The sequence below is a fragment of the Eucalyptus grandis genome, chromosome 4, assembly GCF_016545825.1.
Source record: "Eucalyptus grandis isolate ANBG69807.140 chromosome 4, ASM1654582v1, whole genome shotgun sequence".
In the NCBI taxonomy this organism is placed as follows: Eukaryota; Viridiplantae; Streptophyta; class Magnoliopsida; order Myrtales; family Myrtaceae; genus Eucalyptus; species Eucalyptus grandis.
In genome coordinates, this window is record NC_052615.1 from 28,822,204 (window position 1) to 28,847,853 (window position 25,650).

At 38.6% G+C, this 25,650-nt stretch overlaps 2 protein-coding genes across 2 annotated transcripts in view; both read left to right on the forward strand.

The window, feature by feature from the left end:
• Positions 1 to 542: 542 nt before the first annotated feature.
• On the forward strand, positions 543 to 7,465 carry LOC104441676 (cellulose synthase-like protein G3). The gene is made up of 6 exons (XM_010054861.3): positions 543 to 1,205; positions 3,678 to 3,827; positions 4,641 to 4,766; positions 5,209 to 5,649; positions 5,949 to 6,296; positions 6,751 to 7,465. Exons 1-6 carry the CDS (start codon positions 594 to 596, stop codon positions 7,306 to 7,308), a joined length of 2,235 nt encoding a protein of 744 aa, XP_010053163.3. The 5' UTR covers positions 543 to 593; the 3' UTR covers positions 7,309 to 7,465.
• Positions 7,466 to 15,382: 7,917 nt separating this feature from the next.
• Positions 15,383 to 25,650, forward strand: part of LOC104443105 (cellulose synthase-like protein G3) — a 28,784-nt gene continuing 18,516 nt past the window's right edge. The window contains exons 1-3 of the mRNA XM_039310869.1: positions 15,383 to 15,976; positions 21,338 to 21,487; positions 22,427 to 22,552. Coding sequence (XP_039166803.1) covers positions 15,383 to 15,976; positions 21,338 to 21,487; positions 22,427 to 22,552 — 870 coding nt within the window. The remainder of the gene's footprint in view (positions 15,977 to 21,337; positions 21,488 to 22,426; positions 22,553 to 25,650) is intronic.

A 25,650-nucleotide genomic window follows, 5' to 3' on the forward strand; every position in this document is an offset into this window, starting at 1 on the left:
CGGCATGATAACAATGGGGAGAAGCGACCGAGTCAAGGACGAAAGTTGGTTGTAGGATATGGATGATGAAACGACACCGTCGTAGCTCGGTGGGGATAGTGGCACGGTGGTCGCGGTGTCCGTCCAGCTTTGGACAAAGACAGAAGAGAGGCTGGGCTTGTGGGCCAGAGAGAGCACATCTTTTTCCTGGAAAAAATCTCACCAATCACCATGTCATCTCACCCGTATACATTCATTTGCTTTTCCAAACGGAATATTTTTCGTTAAAAAAATGAAATATTTAACGACAGTTAATATTGTCACTCACGTAAGCTAGCATTTTCTTAGTAACTCAGAAGTTGGAGTTGAAATTGTCTTTAGAATAAAAGTTAATTTCGTTATTTTAGAAAACACCCGACCCCTTCACTTGTCAACATAATTTTTAAGTTTTTCCATCGTTCATTTAGCAGGTAAAAATTGTCATATTTTCTCACCTAAGGCAATACTTTATACGTTCACTACTGCTCTAGACCTCTATATATAGAGACCATGCCATCTTCGAGGTTTCTCCAGTCAGATAACTCCCTAGCTTATTGGTTTTTCCCTAAGAAAGGATGGTGGCTCCAAGAAGCAGCATGGCCTCAGCCACCGCCAGCCACCCCCCTCTCAACTCCCGCAAGCTCCTGCGGCGTGCCATCCTCAACCGCGCGTTTGCCCTTGCTTACGCTTGTGCCATCCTGGCCCTCTTCTATCACCATGTGAAAACTCTCCTCCGCCCTGCCACCGCAGCCAACGCCATCGCTGCGCTCTTTCTATTGCTTGCCGACGTGGTCCTTGCCTTCATGTGGAGCACCACCCAGTCCTTCCGGCTGTACCCGACCCGCAACGAGGAGTTCCCAGAGAACCTTGAGAAGGTGGTGGGAGGGACCGGGGGCTTCCCGGCGTTGGACGTGTTCATATGCACGGCGGACCCCTACAAGGAGCCGCCTATGGGGGTGGTGAACACTGCACTGTCGGTGATGGCGTATGAGTACCCGGTGGAGAAGTTATCGGTGTACGTCTCGGACGACGGCGGGTCAGAGCTGACGCTATTTGCATTCATGGAGGCGACGAGGTTCGCCGGCCACTGGCTGCCGTTTTGCAGGGAGAGGAATTTGGTGGAGCGCAGCCCGGAGGCTTATTTTGCGTCCAGTCATCGTGACGGCACTGAAATCGATAAGATTAAGGTACGACGATCTTTGCTAAAAGGATGCTATTTTTCCCTGAGCATCATATACCCGCCGAATGCTATTTTCAGTTTCGTGTTTTGTTTCTTTTTCTGCTAAAAGGATGCTATTTTTCCTTGAGAACTTGACCAAGCGCCAGCTGAAAATCGACAAATTAATTCAAATCTTTCACCACTAATGTTTACCAGAACAGAAGGTTAGATCATCTGAATTAACTCTTTTGGCCGCATCTTGTTCTCACTATTCATCCTTGTGTACACGTCTATGACATCTCATATTTAATTAGTAGACAGGATCAATTAATCTATTCTTATAGAGATTTTGTTGAACAACCAGTTAAGAAAATTATGCAAATTTCAAAACACAAACTTTTCTTGGCAGAAATGGAGCAATCATTTATTGGCACCTTGAATATTATATTAATTTTATTTTAATATGTTAAAGGAGTGTTTTGAGTACTCATCAACATGACCCGATCGACTCAAAAGTGGACTGACCTTGGCATTCTAAGGTTTACAGAACCTTAGCCTTGTCATTTTGCACAACATGATTAAGGAATTAGGTAACCATTGTAGGTTGTATCTAACCCGGGGATTGATTAAATCATGTGACTTGCACATAAAGACACACACGAATACTTTAATTGTGCCATCGTAATTTGACGGTCAAGATCCAAATCACAATATTTTATTAGCTTATAATTTAATTAAGTGAAATTTTATTCTACTCCCTGAGTTGATGAGATTGAACCCAGTCTACATTTTGGATCTTTCAATGGTAAGGTATCAATCTTCTACTACTTTGCTAACATTACCCGTATAATATACTCTAGACTCTAGATCCTTCATGGATCAACTTTGCTCCACCGATAATATGACAGTCCTCGTGGTTGGGCTACATATATAAATTTTAGTTCATGTTAATGGTCTGCAGCACTTTCCTTAATTTAATGAGTAACAATGGCATTAAGCACGTGCCTTGTGGTTTGTATTTTGTGTTTTTTTACTCAGACGTCTTTTTTTGGTTTAGTAAATGAATAATACGCTCATAGATTTGATTATTCACAATTCCACATCATGTATAGTACATGCCGCGACGGGCTATAGCAGTAGACAATCATGTATGAGCTAAAAATTTTATAAAAAACTGATCCATATCATAATTTTATTGTAAAATCAAATTCGAGATATCTAAGTTCAATATCTTATTATATAATGTGATATGAAATCCGATTTATGGGGTGCGCACTTCGAGAGAGATTCCAACAGCTCACAAAATATCAAGGGTCAAGGGCTGCTAACAGTCAGAAAGAACGAAAGAAGACCAGCAGGTGGCATCATATCGTCAGGATGAACATCAGAGTTCTCGATCATCATCATTGTTAGAGAGAGAAAGAGAGAGAGAGAGAGAGAGAGAGAGAGAGATGTTTGGCTTATTCTAATGGATTGAGCCAAACATCTTGGACGAATTCAATTGCTAAATTAGATAATCAAAAGCGGTGGGTCAGGTACAAAACATTCATCGTCCCTTCCAATAACGAGTGCCACTTGTGACACGATGCAGCTGATGACTCGGAATGAAGTACAAAATAGAGAAAAAGAAGAAAAAGAAAGGTGTCATTATCAGCATATACCCTGGGACAAGTAGAGGCACATCTCTAAGTTGATTTGATCGATCATGCGCATGCCAATTACTTGATTCGTGGTTTGCTTAATCATTTGGACTGCTCTCTCTCTCTCTCTAAACTATGTTTTCGCCTCCACCGCCATATGAACTCAGTGTCGCCACCTCCGTCATCGCCTCCAACCCTCCTACCCTCGACCATTGCTAACACCATTACCGTGGCCCTCTCACCAAATCCATGGCTCTAATTGTAATTTCTATATTGTCCAATCAAAGATTCTATTTTCCTTCAACCCTCAGTGGGTCAAGACCGACGACGACTCATTATCCTGTCGCTCTCAAGACTAAGTCACTCATAGACAATCTTAAGGAACAAAAACAAAAACAAGTGTCGTGTCATTTACTGCCTGAATAATTATTGAACGTGATTCTAATCGCATTTCTGATTGATTGAAAGCTTGACCAGTATATAATATCGTAATCAAAGCATTCACGGCCGCCAGATATCTGTCACTGGCAATCTCCCAAGAAGATAGGGATCTCAAATCTCAATTATTTCGAGATTCGAATATTACATTTATGCCCATGAAAAATGGATAGTTTTGTCTGTTTAGAGTCATAGATCAGGTCATCTTCAGCTTCATTACAAGATAATTGTACTTTTGACTTGGATGGATGGCCACAATTATTTCTAGAAGGACAAAAGAATTTTGCCGAAAAGAGAGTTAGCTAATGGATAAAAATTGAATATTTTTCAAACTTTTGTTGTTACAATTAGACACAACAATTAGTTAACTAACTTCATGCAAAATAAATTATGCAAGAATTAATTAATGCCGATCATTGTAGATGATGTACGAGAGCATGAAGATGCGGGTCGAGCATGTGGTAGAAAGAGGGAAAGTTGGGGAAGAGTACATCATCGGAGATCGCGAGCGTCGAGCTCTCAACATGTGGACGGATGAGTTCACCCGCCAAAATCATCCTGCGGTCATCGAGGTATTCCACTTACAAACCCTAGATCATCTTTATATACATAAAAAACAACATTAAAGCTATGACACTCTTCTTTTCTCGGGTTTATATATGTGTTCCTTTTTTTTTTTTTTTTTTTTTTTTGATTTATCTAACATCTTATATCTAGAACTATAAGAATTTCATTATAGCGAATCGAATCAATCACGTTTTGAATATCTATGGGACCCAGGAAAAAATATAATTGACTTATAAAGTTCTTTATCGTGATTGATTTTATCCACCACATTATCCATAGAGTCTAAATAATATTTTCTCATATATTTAGGTATTTATTTTTTGATACATATGTTCAACATTGGGGATAATTACAAAAAAAAGAAAAGAAAATGTTTTACATCAATTGTGCAGATGCCAATTTAGTTTTGAAATTTAAAATTTGATTAATTTAATTGTAAACATTTTTTGTGCTTTGCCAGTATAGTCATTCTAACTAAATCACTAACTTGGATGTCAACTATCTTAAGTGGCATAGGTGCCGATATCGACAATTTTTGTAATTTAAAAAAATATCTATCTTTATTTCCTTTTCTTTTAAAGTGTGGCCAGCAATGGTTTGCAAGCCTCACCGATGACAATGAGAAACAAAGAAAAGAAAAAATCAAAAAAGTTCTAAAAAATTTGCAAAATTGTCCATGTCCTCAATTTTCGCAAGAAGATTTAAAATTAAATTGATATATGTACAATAAATTTATAACTTTTTCTTTGAGTTTTGTACATGTTGAGTCCACATGGGACTTGTGTTTGTTACTAATAATGGATGTAATACATGAGCAGGTTTTGCTAGACAACAACAGGGATAGAGACATTACAGGAAATGTGATGCCCAATCTCATCTACCTCTCAAGAGAGAAGAGCCAGAACGCGCCCCACTATTTTAAGGCTGGTGCCCTCAATGCCCTGGTAATTTTTGTCTTCAATTTATATGCTCATTATTTCAATTTTTATTATGATTTTTTTTTTTCATTTTTATGATTCCCACGTGAAATCATAATCAACTTTTTTTCCTCCAAATACACATATATTACATCTGAAATGGGAACTTCAATTTTTTTTCTATATTGTTCCGTCTTGATGTAAATTGCTTAAAGTCTAGAGACTAATAGAAAGCTTGCATGCATCTAAGTTCAGTTAAATGATGTGGCATTTTTTTGAAAATTAAATGAACAAATTCTAATGCACGTGAATGAGACTTCATTAGCAACTTGCCGCCGTCCTTTTTTTTTTTTTTTTTTTTTTGTGTGTATTTCTACGTGAAATTTCTTTTTGAATCTAAAAGATACCATAGGATTCCTTCTTTGTATAACTATGGGGCTAATTTTTCTAATAATTCTTTAAATGAAAGCTGCGTGTTTCGGCCATCATGACCAATGCGCCCATAATCCTGACCTTGGATTGTGACATGTGCTCGAACGACCCCAAAACGCCTCACCGAGCACTGTGTTACTTAGCTGACCCCTTGATAGACCAGTCCCAACTTGGATACGTTCAATTCCCTCAACGCTACCAAGGGATCAATAAAGGTGACATATACTGTGGTGATTTCAAGCGCCTATTCCAAATCAACCCGATCGGAATGAAGAATGGACCGAGTTATGTCGGGACCGGGTGCTTTTTCCGGCGGCGGAGCTTGTTTGGCCCTCCTTCAGCTATTGTGCAATCGGAGATTCCAGAATTGAGTCCCGAACACTCTCCAAATGGTTTGATTCGTTCGGAAAGGATGTTGGCATTGGCACAAAATGTGGCAGGATGCAAGTATGAGCACAATACAAACTGGGGCCACAAGGTAAGACTATATCATTCATGTCCTAGTAAGCTTCCTTTTTTTTGGATTTTGCTAACATAATAATCTTTGGGCTACTGTGAGAATAACAATTTATTGTAAGTTACAAATTTTTAAAGGAATATGCCTTATAGCAATTTATAATTATTTTTTATTTGATTTTTTATGATCAAGAATTGATTGTTATTCTCACAGTACATTAAATACTGTCACCAAATCATTTCTACTTTTATTTCTCCTTTTAGGGCATCTTTCATGGTTAATTACTCTCCAAGTTTTGAAAATTGGATGTGATTATTTAGGTGGGCTTCAGATACGGGTCACTTGTGGAGGATTACTACACGGGCTACAAGCTTCAATGCGAGGGATGGAGGTCGGCCTTTTGCCACCCGGAGAGGGCAGCGTTTCTTGGGGACGCACCGATTTGCCTCATCGACGTCCTCAACCAGACCAAGAGATGGGCCATTGGGCTTCTCGAGGTGGGCTTTTGCAAGTTCAGCCCGGTCACGTACGGAATCCAGTCCATGGGCCTCCTCATGGGCCTCTCCTATGCGCACTACGCGTTCTGGTCCATGTGGTCCATCCCCATCACCATCTATGCCTTCCTCCCTCAGATTGCTCTTATCAATGGACTCTCCATCTTCCCCAAGGTATGTACTTATACATCCTGTCTTTCCTAACATTAGGGGTGCAATACTCGATCTTGGGTTTCAAGAAGCAAAAAATAAAAAATTACAAAGAATATTAAGAATTCAAGTGCCTGAAAGACACTTTTAGGCAACTTGGACAAGGCTATTTAGTCATAGAGTTAGGTTCGATCTGTTAATTATATACATAAGAATTTTTATAATGGACAAATCAGGATAACAAATTAGACTTGTTTTCAGGGTCGTGTCTGGCCCAAGCCCGTCCATTAGACTTCTATTCATGCAGAGAGATGGTCAGTGCCCAGCCACGAGTTCAATGGGAGACTTTTTTCTGAATTAGTCGAAATTAATTGACTTAAATTCAGTTTAATTCAATTTTTTACAGTTAGCATTTCCATTGAATTCATAATATTGTAGCGGCGAGGACTGTCAATGGAACCAATTAATATTGTCGCAGGTCTCGGAACCATGGTTCCTCCTATACATTTTCCTCTTCCTCGGAGCCTATGCCCAAGACCTGGCCGACTTCGTCCTAGCTGGCCACAACAGCACCCTCCGGCGGTGGTGGAACGACCAGCGGATGTACCTGATACGCGGCATGACGTGCTACGTGTTCGGCACCATTGAGTACACGCTCAAGTCCCTAGGCATTGCCGCGCACGGGTTCAACCTCACAAGCAAGGTCCTTGATGACGAGCAGAGCAAGAAGTACGAGCAAGGGGTTTTCGAGTTCGGGGCCGTGTCGCCAATGTTCATGGTGCTGGGGGCGGCGGCGATCATCAATTTGGTATCCCTTGTGCAGGGTCTGATAATGACCGTCGTGAGGAGGAGCGTCGGCGGAGACGCAGAAGGGTTGGTGTTGCAGATACTGTTGGCCGGTTTCGGAGTTGTGAATGGTTGGCCGATTTACGAAGCCATGTTCATAAGGAGCGACAAGGGGAGGATGCCCACCAAGGTTACGTTGGTCTCGGCATTTGTAGCGTCTCTTCTTTATACTGCAGTTTCTCTTGCATGAAAGATTAGGGGGACATGTATGGTTCTGCTTAAGATTATTTCTTGTCGGGCAGAGTATATCCATCATAGATATCTAGGTTGGCACTTTTCATATTGAGAAATAACTCTATATATGTTGAATCAAATTTTACTCTACTGTCATCAGCTGGTCTTTCTTACTATTCCAGTTATTCTATTTAAGCTTCACTTCTGCTCGTTCCGTGTCGTTCCTTGCTCGCACTTTGCGTCCTATGTTTCCTCTTGCAGGAACTAGATTTAAGACTTGAGACCGACTATTCAAAATCGTCTACAAATTTTCCATCTCTACAAGCTATAATAGCATGAGAGAGAGAGAGAGAGAGAGAGAGAGAGGGGGGGGGGGTGGCGGGGGAGAGATGTGATTCCCCAAAACAAGCGTTCCCGCTCAAGCTCGAACCTTGGATGGGTATGATGTCGTGTTCTTGTAGGCGCTCTTACAGCTTCTCGAGATGCGGGTGGACAACGATGGGGACGACGGTGCAGCGACGGATAGAGTAAGTGGAGTTTCGATAGGAGCTAGTGTTGGATGCAGTCCATGTGGAAGATGTGCCTGCAGGGCGGCAATAGGAGCAACTCCTCTTTCATTTCGGACTCTCCTAAGCACACGCAACACCTGTTGTTTCTGTTCGGGGTTAGAGAGATAGATGCCATGCGGGCTTTCCTCCAGAAAAAAAGAAAAAAAGAAAAAAAAAAAAAAAAAGAAGACAAAATTCCAAGTAATCTGCGTACATACAAGTCCAATGCATTGAAGCTATTGATGTTGGCAAATTTCACGTGAAATCCATATAATCTATACGATAAAATGCACAAAGAAAATATTTTCTAGAAGAATAATACTTAAATTTTCTTTAAATAATATCATCTATCCCATGTGGTAGATGGTCAAGATTATTTATTGAGATATCTAGAAGAAAAGAAGATAAGTTCGTTGTAAATGAGGAAAGTCATTACATTGGATGATGTGGTGCGTAATGTCTAATAATAACTTTCTATGTTTGAATGGGATTACCAAATTTTCAAATAGTGTTTCCATCGATTGTATTAAAACAATGTCAACTGATTACGTGACATCTAAAAACTGCCGAACTCGAAAAGATAGATAAGAGAGTAAGAGCAACTGGACATTAATATCTCTATAGATGAAATTGAGCCAATTCACAATAAGTCTGTGATAAGGCTTTCCAGGGGGAGAAAAAAGAGCGGCTCTTGTCAAAGTGGTCGTACCACCGGTGATTTTCCACCATATATGGCTCCGTCCCTTTTTTGTAAAATTCTTTTACGGTCTAAGTACATGTGAGCCTAATTCATGCGTACCTGACACACAGAGACCCACTTGATCAAAGTAACCAAAAAAAAGAAAAAAAAAGAACACCTCCTCTACTAGAGAAAATTGAAGCTTGGAGGGGTGCGGGGGGGTGCAGCACCGCCACCCCTTACTTCGCTGGTGAGGGCTAACAGCCCCTCACTAGTGGGCCTAGGATTACCGTGGACACCTCACTTGATGCGACTATTAGTGGCATTATATTATATAGTGTTGGTAAAGGCAACACGATGGTTTAAGTTTTGGAATGGCAATTTTGTAAAAGTTGTGCTCTTAACCATAATATGCCCTTTAGAACATATTAAGAAAAAATTATCAAAAAAGTCCTATATTTATTGTATTTATGCCAATTTAATCCTAAACTTTTTTATATTTGGTTAATTGAGTCTGTTCAACCAAATTAGGCTTGAAACTATTGACGTGGACACCAATCATTTTATGTGACATGGCTAGCATTGATATTGACATTTTTTAAAAATAATTTTTAAGATATTTTTATTTTTTACTTTATTTTCTTTACTTTTTTTGTGGCTTAAGGGCCGGCCAAGGTTGCCGACCCTTGTCGACGCTCACTGAATCTGGACAAGGCTACTCCCCCTCGCTTTGGCCAATGAGAGTGTTTTAGCTCTCGCTTAGGCCCTCACTATCCAGTAGTGAAGGCTATGATGGCCTTGTTAGCCATAGCGAGGGCTCGCGATTTCTCACCCAGTGGTCAATGACCCTTACCGACACTCAATCCAAAAATGAAAAAAGAAAAGAAAATATAAAAGAAAAGAAAAAACTAAAAAGTATAATAAACTCAAAAAATTATTAAAAATTACAAAATAAATATCCACGTCAACTCCGGCCATGTTATGCAAGACGATTGGTGACTACGTCAGCAATTGTCGATCAAAATTGATTGGATGGACTTAACTAGCAAAGTGTGAAATAATCAAATTGAAAGATCTAGTCTGAACTTTAACCACTTCATCAACAGTTACATATCCAATCAAACCGAGAAATTGGTTTGTGTGGTCTACGTTGGATCAACATGTGTAAATAATGGTGAGTATGATCCAGGTTGAGCCGGTCCAGCATTTAATCAAGAGACTAACTCGCATAGTGTTGGTCCCCACTTTCGGGATTGAGCTTGTTGAGCTTGAGACTGAGGACTAGACCCCCTATAGGTCTAGTTCAATGCTAGAGTCAACTCATGATCAACTAATTATTTATTTTTTCATTTTTTATATTCTTTGAAAGGACAGATACTGCAACATTTAACAACCAAAATAGTAACACGATATGTATCAAGAGAGGTGATCCAGGTTGAGCCGGTCTAGCATTTAATCAAGAGACTAACCCCCACTTTCGGGATTGAGGTCTAGTTCTAGTTCAATGCTAGAGTCAACTCATGATCAACTAATTATTTATTTTTTCATTTTTTATATTCTTTGAAAGGACAGACATACTCTCTTAAATTAAATATCCATCAACAATGCAACATTTAACAACCAAAATAGTAACACGATATGTATCAAGAGAGGTGAGCTATGTTCGTGAGGCAGGCCAAGAGAGGCAAGCGATTTCACCAATTGAGCTATACTCGTGAGGTGAGTGAGAATGGGCCAAAGGTGAGCAAATAAAAGCAAGCTGTGAGGCAAGCAAAGAGAGTCAAGCGGTGAGCAAGGCGAGTGAGATTGAGGCAATTGAATAGATCGAGGTGAGTGAAGATAATTTCCATTATTTTTTTTTCTTGGTTGAATTAAGGCTAAGTTTCTACTTTATAATTTACACGACAAAACTGCATAAGAAAGAAAGAATGCAAAGACATTAGTGTTTAGAGTAGACAAAAATATATTATATATTATATAATATATACCGGATTGGACCAACCCGCACAATGCAAATGCCACAGACTTTCAGGGAATTTGCTTTCTCAATGGTGCCATCCATTTGCTGATTATATACATTCGACTTGGACATGAGGAAAATATAATAGGAATGCATTTTTATTGAGCATCATACCTACTATGAAGCACCGGTACTCTTCAGGATCCTTTGTATAGTGTTGGAGATGATGGTGTCAGATAATCAAACACATAGTCAATTCTCTTGACATGCTATAACATGCAAGTCTAAAATTCCGATACGCAATTTTGACACGCACGAGATCAAATTTAAAAATTTTCAATAAATGAAGGGTTAAAATGTAAATATGTAAAAAAAAAAAAAAGGGGGAAGACTTATTGTTGTATTTGATGGTGAAATGTAAATTGTTTTTTTTTTCAACTTATTATTAAATGTTAAATTTAATAGTGGAATATGGATTACTTGTTTTTTCTTCCAAGTTTTATGAATTATTAGAATGGAATGTAGTTGAATTTGTCAAATAAAAATAATGAATGATATTAACAAATAGTGAATTAATATTTTTAATAGACTCTTATTTATTTGTTAATTTGAATCAGATTAATTTGCATAAAAATGATAATTTTTCACATATATATATAAAATATATATTTAATAGACAACGTGTCCCAACATATCAGAATTCTTTATTTTTGAGAAATAACGTGTTGTTGTATTATGTTGTGTTGCATGTTTGTGTCGATGTTACTTAGATGTCCACTGATATAAAGTATCGCCTTTTGAGTCAATGCATAAGAAAATTTAAGAAAAATATTCCCGTAAGTGCAGGTGCATTGGAGCTAGTCTAGTCAGAAACAGACGAAGGCCGGGTAATTAGCCCTAATTTGCTCAAATGCATGGCCGGGAATTATTAAAAAATAGTTATATTTACAAAGGATTAGTAATTGTAATTGGGTACAATTGATCTCATGAAATTATATAAAAAAAATGATGAGAATCGTGTCCAATTCCACAAAAAGGAAACTGTGCCATGTGATTGCGCATCGAGTATGCTACCATTAACCCAACGGAATTAAACGCCATTCAGAATCAAATAAATTATATACAGCTTATTTTGAAGCTTTGTCGGAAAAGTCAGTTCATAAAACTAATATAGTATATGATGTAAACATTGAATAGTGATCTGAATTATTTTCAATTTTTTCTTCGTTGAATTTCAAAGTCTTTTAAGTCGACATGCCCATCATTGCTTTCCCTTCCTCTTTCCCTTTGTTGTGTCTTACGTGTTGTTCTTACTTGCTCAAATTGATATAAACTATGTACCTTCGCTTGGCATCGACATTGTTGTAGCACTCAAAAATGTTCGACACTTCTTGTGATGAGCTATACTCTTTACCAGTTAGGTCTTAAATTCGTGGTTTAAAGTAACAAACTTCACCTCCATATAGATCTAATCAAATATAAATAAATATGGGTTATATTCATACTTATAATCCATCAAAACACTACAATATTGGCACTAGACTTTTTTATTTGCGGAATATATGGATTAGAAGTGGCTTTGCTGGGTAGGCTCCTACCTTTAAAGGAAAAGATCAGGTGTTCAAAGCCCCTGCAACGCAAGTTGCAGGGAGGTTGACAGACCATTAAGTGTATTACGTGTGGCGCCTGGTGGTGGATCCTGGGCTAGCGTCACCTAGGGGGTTTACGTGGTGGCTGTCGGCCAAAGCGGTTCCTCCGACAAAAAAAAAGAAAAAAGACATGAGATTATCTCCGTTGAGAATCATGCCCACTAATGCCCACTAAATGTAGTAGACAAGTATCTTCATTGAGAATTATGCACACTATTTTATAGCCTTTTGTATTAATCAATGCATAAGAAAATTCATCAAAAATTTCCCCCACTTTGCAGGTGCATTGAAGCTAGCCTAGCGATAAACGGTCAAAGTCCGGCACTTCGCTCTAGGAATAATTTATTTGTGCGTAAGTAATTGGATAGATTTGATTCAATGAATTATATAATCACATGATAAAAATAATAATCAAATTCACGTTAGAACTCACGAAATAAAAACTACACTATGTGAATGTGAAACGAATATGCTACCATTCATCCATGGGCATTAGATGCCATTCAGTAATAACTATGATGTGAATACTGAATAACGATCTTAATCTTTTTTAATTAGTTTTTTTTATTGACTTTGAAAGCCTTCTAAGTTAAGATACCTATCTCGTGCCTAGTGCGGGCTTGGACAAGGCAACCCTTGTTGGCACTTGTCGGAAAACTCCAAAAAAAGAGAGAGAGAGAAAAGAGAAAAAAGAAAAAAGAAATAACATTAAAAATAATTTAAAATTAAAATTGTTTTTTGATGAAAATGCCATTGACCGGTAAGGTTGAGCCCTTATTTGAAACTGCCATTGCCACTTATGCCTTTATTTGAAAATGACATGACTACTTTAGGCCTTTATTTAAAATTTTCCCAAAATGTAGTGGGGAAAAATAATTGACCGTGTTAGAGATATGATTTGTGTAATTGATTTCATTGAAGATACTTAAATCAATCTAAGGTTTAAATTGATATCAAATAGTAATTCAAAATGATTTTGTATCTTTGTTTTTCCTTTTATTTTTACACTTTGTAATATAAATACATGTAAAGAATACATATCAAATCAGAGTAAATACAAAGAAATTCATCAAGCTTCTTTTCTCTTTCACTTTGTGTTAGATCGGTTCCATTGGATTGGTCCTCCTAGTTTGGTTCCCCCAACCAAATCGGGAACCGGACCAAGAACCGATTATCCCTAATGGAAGGGTATGATAAACACATTTGAGAGCACCGAATCAAACAAATCTTATACACGTGTAAGGTCCACTGAGTTCACATAATGCAACGATTCGTTTGAACCCGAAATACACACTCCAATTCATATCATAATTAAGAAAAGTTAAGTATGCGATGGACTTTTATTTGTCATTGACTACAATCCACTTATTAATGCCTACTTATAACCCACACATCATTTAATATATTAATCTTGTGAACCGATGATAGAATACCACCCATGTTGCTTGCCACAAGTTGTCCAAGCCCAACTTAAATCGCTTAACTTGATCATCGAATGGGGATATGAATGCATCATTTCCTTGGATGAAGCAATTCAAGTTGAAATCTGTTATTCGTATCATGTGATGATTGTCTTATATCAGCTTAATTGCGAAGTGTTTTTTTAATAAACAAGAATGTGTCAATTTCAAGTTAAAGAGTGTTAAATTGGATTTGGATATCTCTTAATAATTGGGGTTACACAAATTTGAACCTTTTCCAAATGTTTTTGTGTGGGTCCGGCCATGCAATGACTGAACATGAACAAAGTCTCGTGTGTGTCCAGTTTGGCGACTACTTGGTCACTGTTTATACTCGTTGGGTTGGTTTGTTGTATTAGTAGTGGCTTGAGAAGCTTAATGGTGAATAAAAATGGTTCCATCCTCGTTGTTATTACATGTTCATACAGTCAAAATTACTCTTGTCAAACGAAATGTAGATTTGTCATATATATTTCACTCGGTGATAGTTGTCATTCGGTGTGACCACAATCTCTTCTCTTTCTTTTTTATCCTTTTTTGAGCTCACCAATTTCTATAAACAATTTAAAGCTGTCACATAATATTTAAAAGTATCTAGTAACTAATGTTGTAAAGTTCTACTGGTAAGATAGTATTTAGTAATTGTATTAGATTTATTCGAACTTCATAATGGGAAGTTGCATGTTTAAAAATCAGAAATAATGGATGTCTTGTCTAAGAAATATGTTAAGGTTCATCAATCTACATGATTTTTACGGCGCAAATGGTCAATTTCATTTCATTGCTGAGTAAATATGACTTCTGAGTAGCCCACGCCCTAGAGTCTAGATGGTCGTTGGATACCCTAAATAAAATGATTATGTATATTTGCAAAATACCCTATTCTTCTAGAATGCAATATATCAATTTGGGAATTATGTTCTATTTAGAAATAATTTGAGAGTGGGTCAGTAATGTTCGAGATTAATTAAAATCGAGGTCGGGACAGGGTATCCCAAGCACGTCCAGTTGCCATCCCGAACTCCGTCTCTTGATTCTCTAAAAAAAAATTCGAAAAAATATCATATCAATCTTTAATATGGAGAATAATTTTGACCCCTACTTCCAAGTGCTTTGAATAATGCATAGACTTTCATACGTAACAACTTTTACCACCGTCAAATATACTCTATCTCTTGCTCCTCCCACGAGGTTGCCCCTGTTGACTAAGGGGACAAAAGGGCTGGCATGATAACAGCGGGAGAAGCGGCCGACTTAAGGACGCGATGTGGTCGTCGACATGGATGACAAAACGAGATGGCCGTGGCTCGGTGGTGGAGGGGATGGTGGCACGGCGGTCGCGGTGGCCGTCCAGCTTTGGGCAAATACAGAGGAGAGAGGCTGGGCTGAGGGCTGGAGAGGGCAATTTTTTTTTCTAGAGATAATCACACCAATCACCATGTCGTCTCACACGTAGACATTTAGGAGCTTTTTCAAAAACGGAAAATTCCACGACGGTCAAAAAGGCACTTAGAAGGTGGAGTTAAAATTATCTTACGAAATAAAGTTATTTTTTTTTGAAACCCCGGACCCCTTCACTTGACAACATAATTTAAGTTCTTTATTGTTCATTTAGCAGATAAAAAATGTCATATTTTCTTACGTCAGGCAATACGTTATGAATTCTCTGCTGTTCCAGAACAAAGACATTATATATATCGACCATGCCATTGCCATCTTCGACGTCTCTCCAGTTAGATAACACCCGAACTTGTTGCTTTATCATAACAAAGGGTGGTGGCTCTCAGAAGTAGCATGGCCTCAGCCACCGCCAACTACCCTCCTCTCAACTCCCGCAAGCTCCTGCGACGACGTGCTGTCCTCAACCGCTTGTTCGCCCTTAGTTACGCTTGTGCCATCCTGGCCCTATTCTATCACCATGTGAAAACTCTCCTCCGCCCTGCCACCGCAGCCAACGCTGTCGCTGCCCTCCTTTTACTTCTCGCCGATGCTGTCCTTTCCTTCATGTGGATCACCGTCCAGTCCTTCCGGCTGTACCCGACCCACAATGAGGAGTTCCCAGAGAACCTTGAGAAGGTGGTGGGAGGGACCGGGGGCTTCCCAGCGTTGGATGTGTTCATATGCACGTCGGACCCCTACAAGGAGCCTCCGATAGGGGTGGTGAACACGGCACTATCGGTGATGGCGTACAAGTACCCGGCGGAGAAGCTATCGGTGTACATCTCAGATGACGGCGGGTCGGAGCTGACGCTGTTCGCATTCATGGAGGCGGCGAGGTTCGCTGGCCACTGGCTGCCGTTTTGCAGGGAGAGGAATTTGATGGAGCGCAGCCCAGAGGCTTACTTTGCGTCCAGTTATCGTGGCGGCACTGAAATTGATAAGATTAAGGTACGATGATCTCTGTTTCATATGCGCGTCGGAAGCTATTTTCGGTTTTTTTTTTTTTTTTTGACTGAAAGGGTGCTATTTTCCCTTGAGAACTTGACCAAGCGCCAGCTGAAATTTGACAAATTAATTCAAATCTGCACTACTAATATCTACAAGATTACCAAAACAGAAGGTTATAATCATCTGAATTAACTCTTTGGTGGTATCTTGTTTTCGTTATTAATCCTTATGTACACGTGCATGATATTTCATGTTTAGGTAATCAAGAGGATCAATTTATCTATTCTTATAAATATTTCGTTAAACAACTAGTTAAAAAAATTTTGCAAATTTCAAAACTTGAACTTTTTTGACTGAATCCTTACCCAAAAAAAAAAAAAAAAAAAAAACTTTTTCGACTGAATTGTAGTAATCATTTGTTGACACTTCGAATATTATATTAATTTTATTTTTAAATATGTTGAACGAGTGTTTTAGTACTCGTCAGCATGGCCAGTTCGACTCAAAAGTGGGGGTAACCTTGGTGTTCCAGGCTCCACAGAATCTTAGCCTTGTTGTTATGCACGAAATTGTTAAAGAATTGGGTGACTATCGTGTGTTGTGTCTTTGGCTTCATCTTTTGACTTAAACAGACTAGAGTTACTTGTATCCACTCCAGTAACCTATGGGCTGACTAAATCAAGTGAATTGCACATAGAGACACGCGCCAGTACTCTAATTGTGCCATGGCAATTTGATGGTCACTTGCCAAACTAATATTCTTTATTGGCTCATAATTTAATTAATTTAGCTTTAAAGTGGAATTTGATTATACTACTCGAGTTGATGAAATTGTACTTAGTCTATGTTTTGGATCTTCCAATGATAAGGTATCGTTCTAACATTGCCCTTAGTGTACTCTCCAGACTTTAAATCCTTCGTAAAATAAATTTCGCCTCACCGATGCTATGTATATGAATTTTAGCTCGTGGTAATGGTCTACAGCTCCTTTTCTTTTCCTTTATTTTTTTTTATTGAGTAACAATGGCCCTTAGCAAGTGTCTTGTGTTTTATATTTTGTGTTATTTTCCTTTACTCAAACTTATTTTTTTAGCTAAGTAGATAAAGAATACACTCATAGAGTTGAGGCAAAAACACAGTACAAGTGTCAAAACTTAGCACGATAGAACATTTAAATGCCAAAAGTTCCGAAAAATACACTTAAATGTCACTTTCTTTGGAAAATGGGGCGTTTAAGTATCAATTCCGACGAAGGATGCCAAAAATCCAACGTGGGTTATTTCTAATAATATAAGTCGCCTACGTGATTTGTTGGAAAGTCAAATCAGTAAAGAAGAGCCAAAATAACTTTGTTTTGCTTCTTATTTGAATTTTAATATAAATATTAATTTAATTAAATTTGAAAATAAATAAATAAAATTTAAAAAAGAAGAAGAGCAAGAAGAAGATTGCAGAAGGCTCATTCAGACAAGGCTGTGCAAGCCCTTGTTGCCACCTCCCCATTGTTGCCGGCCCTAATTGCAGAAGGCTCGTTCGGCCAAGGCTGTGCAAGTCCTTGTTGTCACCTCCCACTATCTCTAGGAAGGGCCGGCAATGATGGGGAGGTGGCAAGCCCTCGCCACATGAGCCTTTTGCAATCTTCTTCTAAATTTATTTATTTAGTTTTACATTTAATTTAATTAATATTTATATACAAAAATCAAATCTAAGGCAAAACTATGTTACTTTTAACTTATCTAGCCACGTTAGTGTACAAAACGATGTCGTTTTAGCTTATTTAGTCACGTTAGCATGAAAAAAATGTTGTTTAGCACTTGTCTCTCTGAAAAATGCCATGTCAGCACGTTGGCCAGAATTTCTTATTGTGGACATTTAATTGATCAATTTTGCTCCGATTTTAATACTTAAGTGTACATTTCTGAACTTTTAGCATTTAAATGTCCCACCATACCAAGTTTTGTCACTCCAGGTGTTTGCACCTCTAGATTTGATTATTTACAATTTCACATCATGTATAGTACAATGGAGCAACGGGCTAAAGGTGTTAGACCTAACATCATCATAATTTTATGGGAATGTCAAACTCGGAATGTCTAGGGTTTAATATCTTATTATATAAAATGATATGGAATCCAATTCATGGGGTGTGCACTTTGAGAGAGATTCCAAGAGCCATGAAATTCTGCACCTCATGCCCAGACGATGGTTCCATGGCCCATGCCCAGAAGCTGTTTGATGAAATTCCCCACCCGCATGTCGTCCTCTTGAACAGGATGTCCCGCGGGTACTTGCGCGTCGATGACCCCCTTCGGACGATGGCACTGTTCGCGCGGGTTCTTAGTCTCATTCTCTTTCCTGATAATTGCAGTGTCCCATCGCTCCTGAAGGCGTGTGCCGGCATGATAACAGCGGGAGAAGCGACGGAGTTAAGGACGCGATGTGGTCGTCGAAATGGATGACAAAACGAGATGGCCGTGGCTCGGTGGTGGAGGGGATGGTGGCACGGCTGTCGCGGTGGTTGTCCAGCTTTGGGCAAAGACAGAGAAGGGAGGCTGGGCTGAGGGCACATTTTTTGCCCAGAAAAAATCACACGAATCACCCAGTCGTCTCACACGTAGACATTCAGTAGCTTTTTCAAATAGAATATTTTTTGAGTAAAAAAAAGGAATATTTAATGACTGTCAAAGAGACACTAGGAAGTTGGACTTAAAATTATCTTACGAAATAAAGTTTTTTTTTTTTCGGAAAACCCCAACCCCTTTACTTTTTTTTTTATTTTTTTGTCGGTCAACCCCTTCACTTGACTACATAATTTAAGTTCTTAGCAGGTGTCGTATTTTCTTACGTAAGGCAATACGTTATGAGTTCACTACTGTTCTAGGACAAAGACATAATATATATCGACCATGTCATTGCCATCTTCGACGTCTCTCCTGTCAGACAACACCCGAACTTGTTGCTTTATCATAAGAAAGGATGGTGGCTCCAAGAAGCAGCATCGCCTCAGCCACCGCCAACCACCCTCCTCTCAACTCCCGCAAGCTCCTGCGACGACGTGCCGTCCTCAACCGCACGTTCGCCCTTACTTATGCTTGTGCCATCCCGGCCCTATTCTATCACCATGTGAAAACTCTCCTCCACCCCGCCACCGCAGCCAATGCCGTCGCCACTCTCCTTTTACTGCTCGCCGATGCAGTCCTTGCCTTCATGTGGATCACCAGCCAGTCCTTCCGGCTGTACCCGACCCGCAACGAGGAGTTCCCAGAGAACCTTGAGAAGGTGGTGGCAGGGACAGGGGGCTTCCCGGCGTTGGACGTGTTCATATGCACGGCGGACCCCAACAAGGAGCCGCCAATGGGGGTGGTGAACACTACACTGTCAGTGATGGCGTACGAGTACCCGGCAGAGAAGTTATCGGTGTATGTCTCGGACGACGGCGGGTCGGAGCTGACGTTGTTTGCGTTCATGGAGGCAGCGAGGTTCGCCAGCCACTGGCTGCCGTTTTGTAGCAAGAGGAATCTGATGGACCGTAGCCCGGAGGCTTACTTTGCGTCCAATCCTTGTGGCGGCACTGAAATTGACAAGATTAAGGTACGAGGATCTTTGCTTGCTCCCTGAGCATCATATACGCTTCGGAAGCTATTTTCAGTTTTGTTTTTGTTTCTTTTCTGGCTGAGAGGATGCTATTTTCCCTTGAGAACTTGATCAAGCACCAGCTGAATCATCTGAATTAACTATTTGGCCGCATCTTGTTTTCACTATCAATCCTTGTCTACACATACCTAACAACATATTTAGTTAATCGAGAGGATGAATTTATCTATTCTTATAAATATTTCATTAAACAACTAGTTAAGAAAATTTTGCAAATTTCAAAACATGAACTTTTCTTGGCTGAATACTTACCAAAAAAAAAACCTTTTCTTGGCTGAATTGTAGTAATCATTGATTGACACTTCGAATATTATATTAATTTTATTTTTGAATATGCTGAACGAGTGTTTTGAGTACTCGTAAATATGATCCGGTTGATTCGAAAGTGGACGTTACCTTGTAATTCTAAGCTCCACATAACCTTAGCCTTGTTGTTGCACATGACATGTTCAAGGAATTGGGAGGCCATCGTACGTTGTCTTTGGCTTCATCCTTTGACTTAAACTGACTAGGTTTCTTGGATCCATTCCAGTAACCTAGGGACTGACTAAATCACGTGAATCGCACATAGAGACGTGCGCCAGTACTCTAATTGTGCCATTGGAATTCGATGCTCTCGTGCAAAATTAATATATTTTATTGGCTCATCATTAAATTAATTTAACTTCAAAGTGAAATTTGATTCTACTATTTGAGTTGATGGGATTGTACTTAGTCGACGTTTTGGATCTTCTAATGATAAGGTATCATTCTAACACTGCCCGTAGTATACTCTCCAGACTTTAAATCCTTCGTAAAATAAACTTCGCTCACCATTGCTACGAATATGAATTTTAGCTCATGTTAATGGTCTACAGCTCTTTCTTTTTTTCTTTTTCTTTTCTTTTTTATGTGTAAAAATGGCATATAGCATGTGTCTTTTTGTTTTATATTTTGTGTTTTTCTACTTACTCGAGCATTTTTTTTTAGCTTAGCAGATAAATAATAGACTCATAGATTTGATTATTCACAATTCCACATCACATATAGTACATGCGACCACCGGCTAAAGCTGTAGACCTAACATATATGAGCGAAAAGATTTATAAATAAACTAATCAAATATCATAATTTTATAGAAACATCAAACTCGAGATGTCTAGGGTTTAATATCTTATTATATAATATCGACCCTCCTAGCCTCAACCATCGCTAACACCATTACCCCGGGCCCGCCACCAAAGCCATGGCTCTAAGCGTAATTTCGATATTGCCTGATTAACTATTGGATGTGATTCACGTTTCCTTTGAGTAATTGAAAGCTTGACCAATGTCTAATATCGTAGTGAAAGTATTCGTGGCCGCCAAAAATATATTGCTTGCAATCTTCTTGAATCTTCCAAGAATATAGAGGCCTCGAACCTCAATCATTTCAAGATCTGAATATTACAATTATGCCCATGAAATAGACAGTTTTGTCTGTTTTGAGTCATAGACCAGGTTACCTTCAACTTCATTACAAGATAATTGTACTTCTGACTCGGATTGATTGCCTCAATTATTTCTAGGACATATTAGTTCTGCCAAAAAGAGAGTGAACTATACAAATACAAACGAATGAATGGATTGAATATTTCTTTTAGCACTTTTCTGTGTACAATTAGACGTGAAATAGCAATTAGTTAACTATATTTCACGCAAATAATTAATAAACACTAATTAATGTAGATGATGTACGAGAGCATGAAGGAGCGGGTCAAGCACGTGGTAGAGAAAGGCAAAGTTGCAGAAGAGTACATCATCGAAGATCGCGAGCGTCGAGCACTCAGCAAGTGGACGGATGAGTTCACCCACCAAAATCATCCTGCAGTCATTGAGGTAATTCAACTTACAAACCCTAGATAATCTTTATATACCTAAAGAGCAACATCAAAGCTATGTGTATATGTGTGTGTGTTTCTTTTTTTCTTTTTTTTAGGGTGGGGATTCTAACATCGTATATGTAGAAATATAAGAATTTCATCATACTGAATCAAGCCAATTGCATTCTAAATACATATATGGGACTCAAGGAGAAATATATTGACTTATACAATTACTTATCATGATTGATGCTATCCACCATGTTATCAATGGAGCCTATAATATTTTCTCATATATTTAGGTATTATTTTTCGATGCATATGTTCGACAACGGGGATAATTACCAAAAAAGTCAACTCCAGTTGAGTGGATCTCGGTTCAGTTTCAAACATTTTAATTTGATCAATTTAATTCTAAATATTTTTTATGATTTGCCAATATAATCATTTTGGCCAAAGCACTGACTTGAATGTCAACTATGATACGTGACATGACTAATGTTAATGTAGACAACTTTTGTAATTTATAGAAAATTATTTTTTATTGTGTTATTTTCTATTCTTCTCTCTTAAATTGTGGCCAACGAGGGTTGTAGCTCTCGTCAAATTTGGGTGAGAGTTGCCTCGCTGCAGCTAGCAAGGGCTTATAGGCCCTCGTCAATGACAATGAAAAACAAAGAAAAGAAAATAAATAAAAATAAATCATTTTTTAAAAAAATCATCGCAAAATTGTCCACATCGGCAATTTTCAACCAAAATTGACTGGAATGACTACATTGACAGATTGTCAAAAAGTTTAGGACTAAATTGGTCCGTACAACAGGTATACGACCTTTTTTTCTTTTCTTTTCTTTTTTGTAATTTTCATTCTAACAACATAACTTTGGGTTTTGTACATGTTTAGTCCACATGGGTCTAATGTTTGTTACTAATAAAAGATGTAACTTATGAGCAGGTTTTGCTAGACAACAGCAAAGATAGAGACATTACAGGAAATGTGATGCCCAATCTCATCTACCTCTCAAGAGAGAAAAGCAATAACATATCCCACCATTTTAAGGCTGGTGCCCTCAATGCCCTGGTAATTCTAGTCTTCAACTTATTTGCTCATTATTTTAATTTTTTATTATGAATTTTTTTTTTCATTTTGATGACTCCCACATGGAAGCATAATTAACGTGTTTATTCCAAATACACATTTATTACATGTATATAGGACCTGTTGAAAAATATAGAGGAGGAGAAGAATAAGAAAACACATCAGGGGAATAATACATAATACTATTTGTTGTAACCAAAAAATTATTTCGAGGAAGTGATAACAAAATAAATAAAAATTGGAAGTGAGGTACTGCTAATCAAATCTCATTAAGATGATTATTTCCTACTAACGATACTAAGCAACTTCATGAACTTCACCTCTTAAGATACAATATCTCAATTATGTTGGTATTAGCACTATACAAACAGTACTCTTTCCAACACTTCTTCAAACTGACACATTTACAAAAACTTGAAGAGAGAATATGTTATTCTAGTTTCTCTTGGAATGAAGAATTTCAAATCTATTTATAGATTGTTTACAATTTATGTACAAAAGTACAAGAACCATGAAAATAAATAGATAAGAGAATCTATGAGATACTTAAAATAAATATATATAAGAATTTAGGAAATACATGAACTAAGAATTAAGTATATTCATGAATCCAAGAGATACATGAACTTGAGAGATACACAAATTAATGAGATATATGAACGAAAACAATGTATCTCGTTTTACCACCCGTTGTGGTGGCGTAGTTGGCTTGAGCTTTGTGCCTCCCACGAAAGGTGCCAAGTTCGAATCCCAGCTACGTATTTGACTTAATTGACTGAATTGGCTAGCTTGCGTGAGTGTGGTGGCTAGCTTGCATCGGCCCCAGGTTCTTCCCATTGGCTGTCGGCTTTCGGGGGTTTTCTGGGTCAATAAAAAAAAAAAACAATGTATCTCGTTTTGTTTACTTTCGTTGATCCATTAACCTACCATAAATACAATTATCCCTCACATTAATGGATCAACAAAACATTTTGACTCAAGGAATTCTAAATATGCTTGTGGAAATACACTGCATCAAGGTAGGTAGTTTTTGTCACGCCCCGATCCTCGGGCACGCACACATCCTTCTACCTTGGTCGATTTTATAATGCGATATCCCAGAATAATGTATCGCCGACCCTTTCTTTTATTAAGCACATGCGGAAGCAGTTATAAATCCCCAGACAATAAAACATTGGGATAGAAAAGTAGGCCATATTTGTCATATTGAAATTTATAACCAACTTTTATACAAAACACAAACCATAACGCTTCACAACTTTTTATTCTAAACTCTATTCGCATCAAAATAGAGATCTCAAAAGAAGACAGAAACTTAGATAAACTAGGCCGTACTCAAGGCCCCTCTCAGGATTGCCTTCTTCCTCCAAAATCTTTTTCCTTAAGATTCGCCTCCGAGTCTTCCTTCTCGGATTCCTCCTTCTCAGCTCTTCGGGGGGTCTGAAATGGTTTCCCAAACTGGGATGAGACTACGTCTCGGCCGAGTTCTACCCCACCTAAGCCCGATTAGATAAACTATTATACTACAGGCTGCCTAAACACGCACAAAAAGGCGAGGACTTACCTTGGCCTCTAATCCCACCCGCAAGTCAGTACAATTCATAATAGGCACCCAAGCAATCATATCACCGATCGAAAGATCGATCAAATCGACCTAGTCGATTATATTCCAACAAGACCACTCACGGTCATTCCCATTCGCCAATCAATTCACATCAAATCAAAGCATCGACCTAGTCGATTACATGCCAAACAAATCAATCCCCACTGTGGGATATTTAAAAGCTAGGCCACGTGCATTCTCCGGACGACCTTCCAAGTCTCCGAGTTCACGTGCCTCGAACCTTGGGCCCACGTGCATTCTCTCGGGCGACCCTTTTTCGCCAAAGTGATGCATCAAGTCACCGAGACCACGTGCCCTTTTAGATGCCCGGGCCCACGTGCATTCTCTTAGGTGCATCTCACCAAAGCGATGCATCAATTCCGAGACCACGTGCCCTTTTAGATGCCATTCCGAATGCTGGACCCACGTGCATTCTCTAAGGTGCATCTCACCAAAGCGATGCATCAATTCGCCGAGACCACGTGTCCTTTAGATGCTAAATCCCCACCGAGCCACGTGCATTCTCCCGACGACATCTCAGAGTCTCCGAGCCACGTGCATTCTCTCGGGCGACCTTTTCGCCAAGGTGACATATTCAACCACCGAACTCACGTGCATTTTCCAGGTGACATTCCAATTCACCGAGCCACGTGTCCTCTTTGCGTGGTTACCAGTTCACTTTCAATATCGACAACCAATGCCCAACGATTTCTCAATCAAATAAATAAATCAACTCAACAAAACATTATAAATGCTTTGAATAAACATACTTGGCCATTCACCAATCAATACTCAATCAAATAATTAAATTAACTCAACAAAGCATTATAAATGCTGAATGAACATACTTGGCCATTCACCAATCGATAATTCAATCTCAATCGATTCCAATCAATTTAGGTAAATCCCTAAAATATCACAATTTACTCAATTCCATACAACGTGAGCTCAAATAAATAAACGGACTGCGCCACGACGATCAGCACGAGATTTCGGTCGTCTGGCCATCAAAATCTTAATTTCCGAAAAATAACTTATTAATTAATTTCCGAAAATTAAATAATTAATATTAAAAATTCAATTTAGCTCAACATAAAGCCCGATTACATAAACGGACTTCACCACGGTCATCAGCATAATTTTCCTGTTCCAGGCCATCTCGGTTGAATTTTCTGAAAATAAATAATTATTTAATTTAATTCCGAAAATTAATAATTAAATACTAAAAAAAAATCCACTTAGGCCCGAAAAGCCTAATTGGAGCCCACTAAGGGTCGGGAAAATTCCGAGGCACTTCCAATAATTAGTAGACCACGTCTACTTGCTAATTTGCACAATCAATTTATCTAAATCACATCACAATTGACTAATAATTGCTAATTTATTCTAATCTAACAACCTAAACATAATTAATTAAATCTAAACCAACCTTAAGCATAATTAGCCAACTAATCCAAGATTAGTGAGATTATTTCAC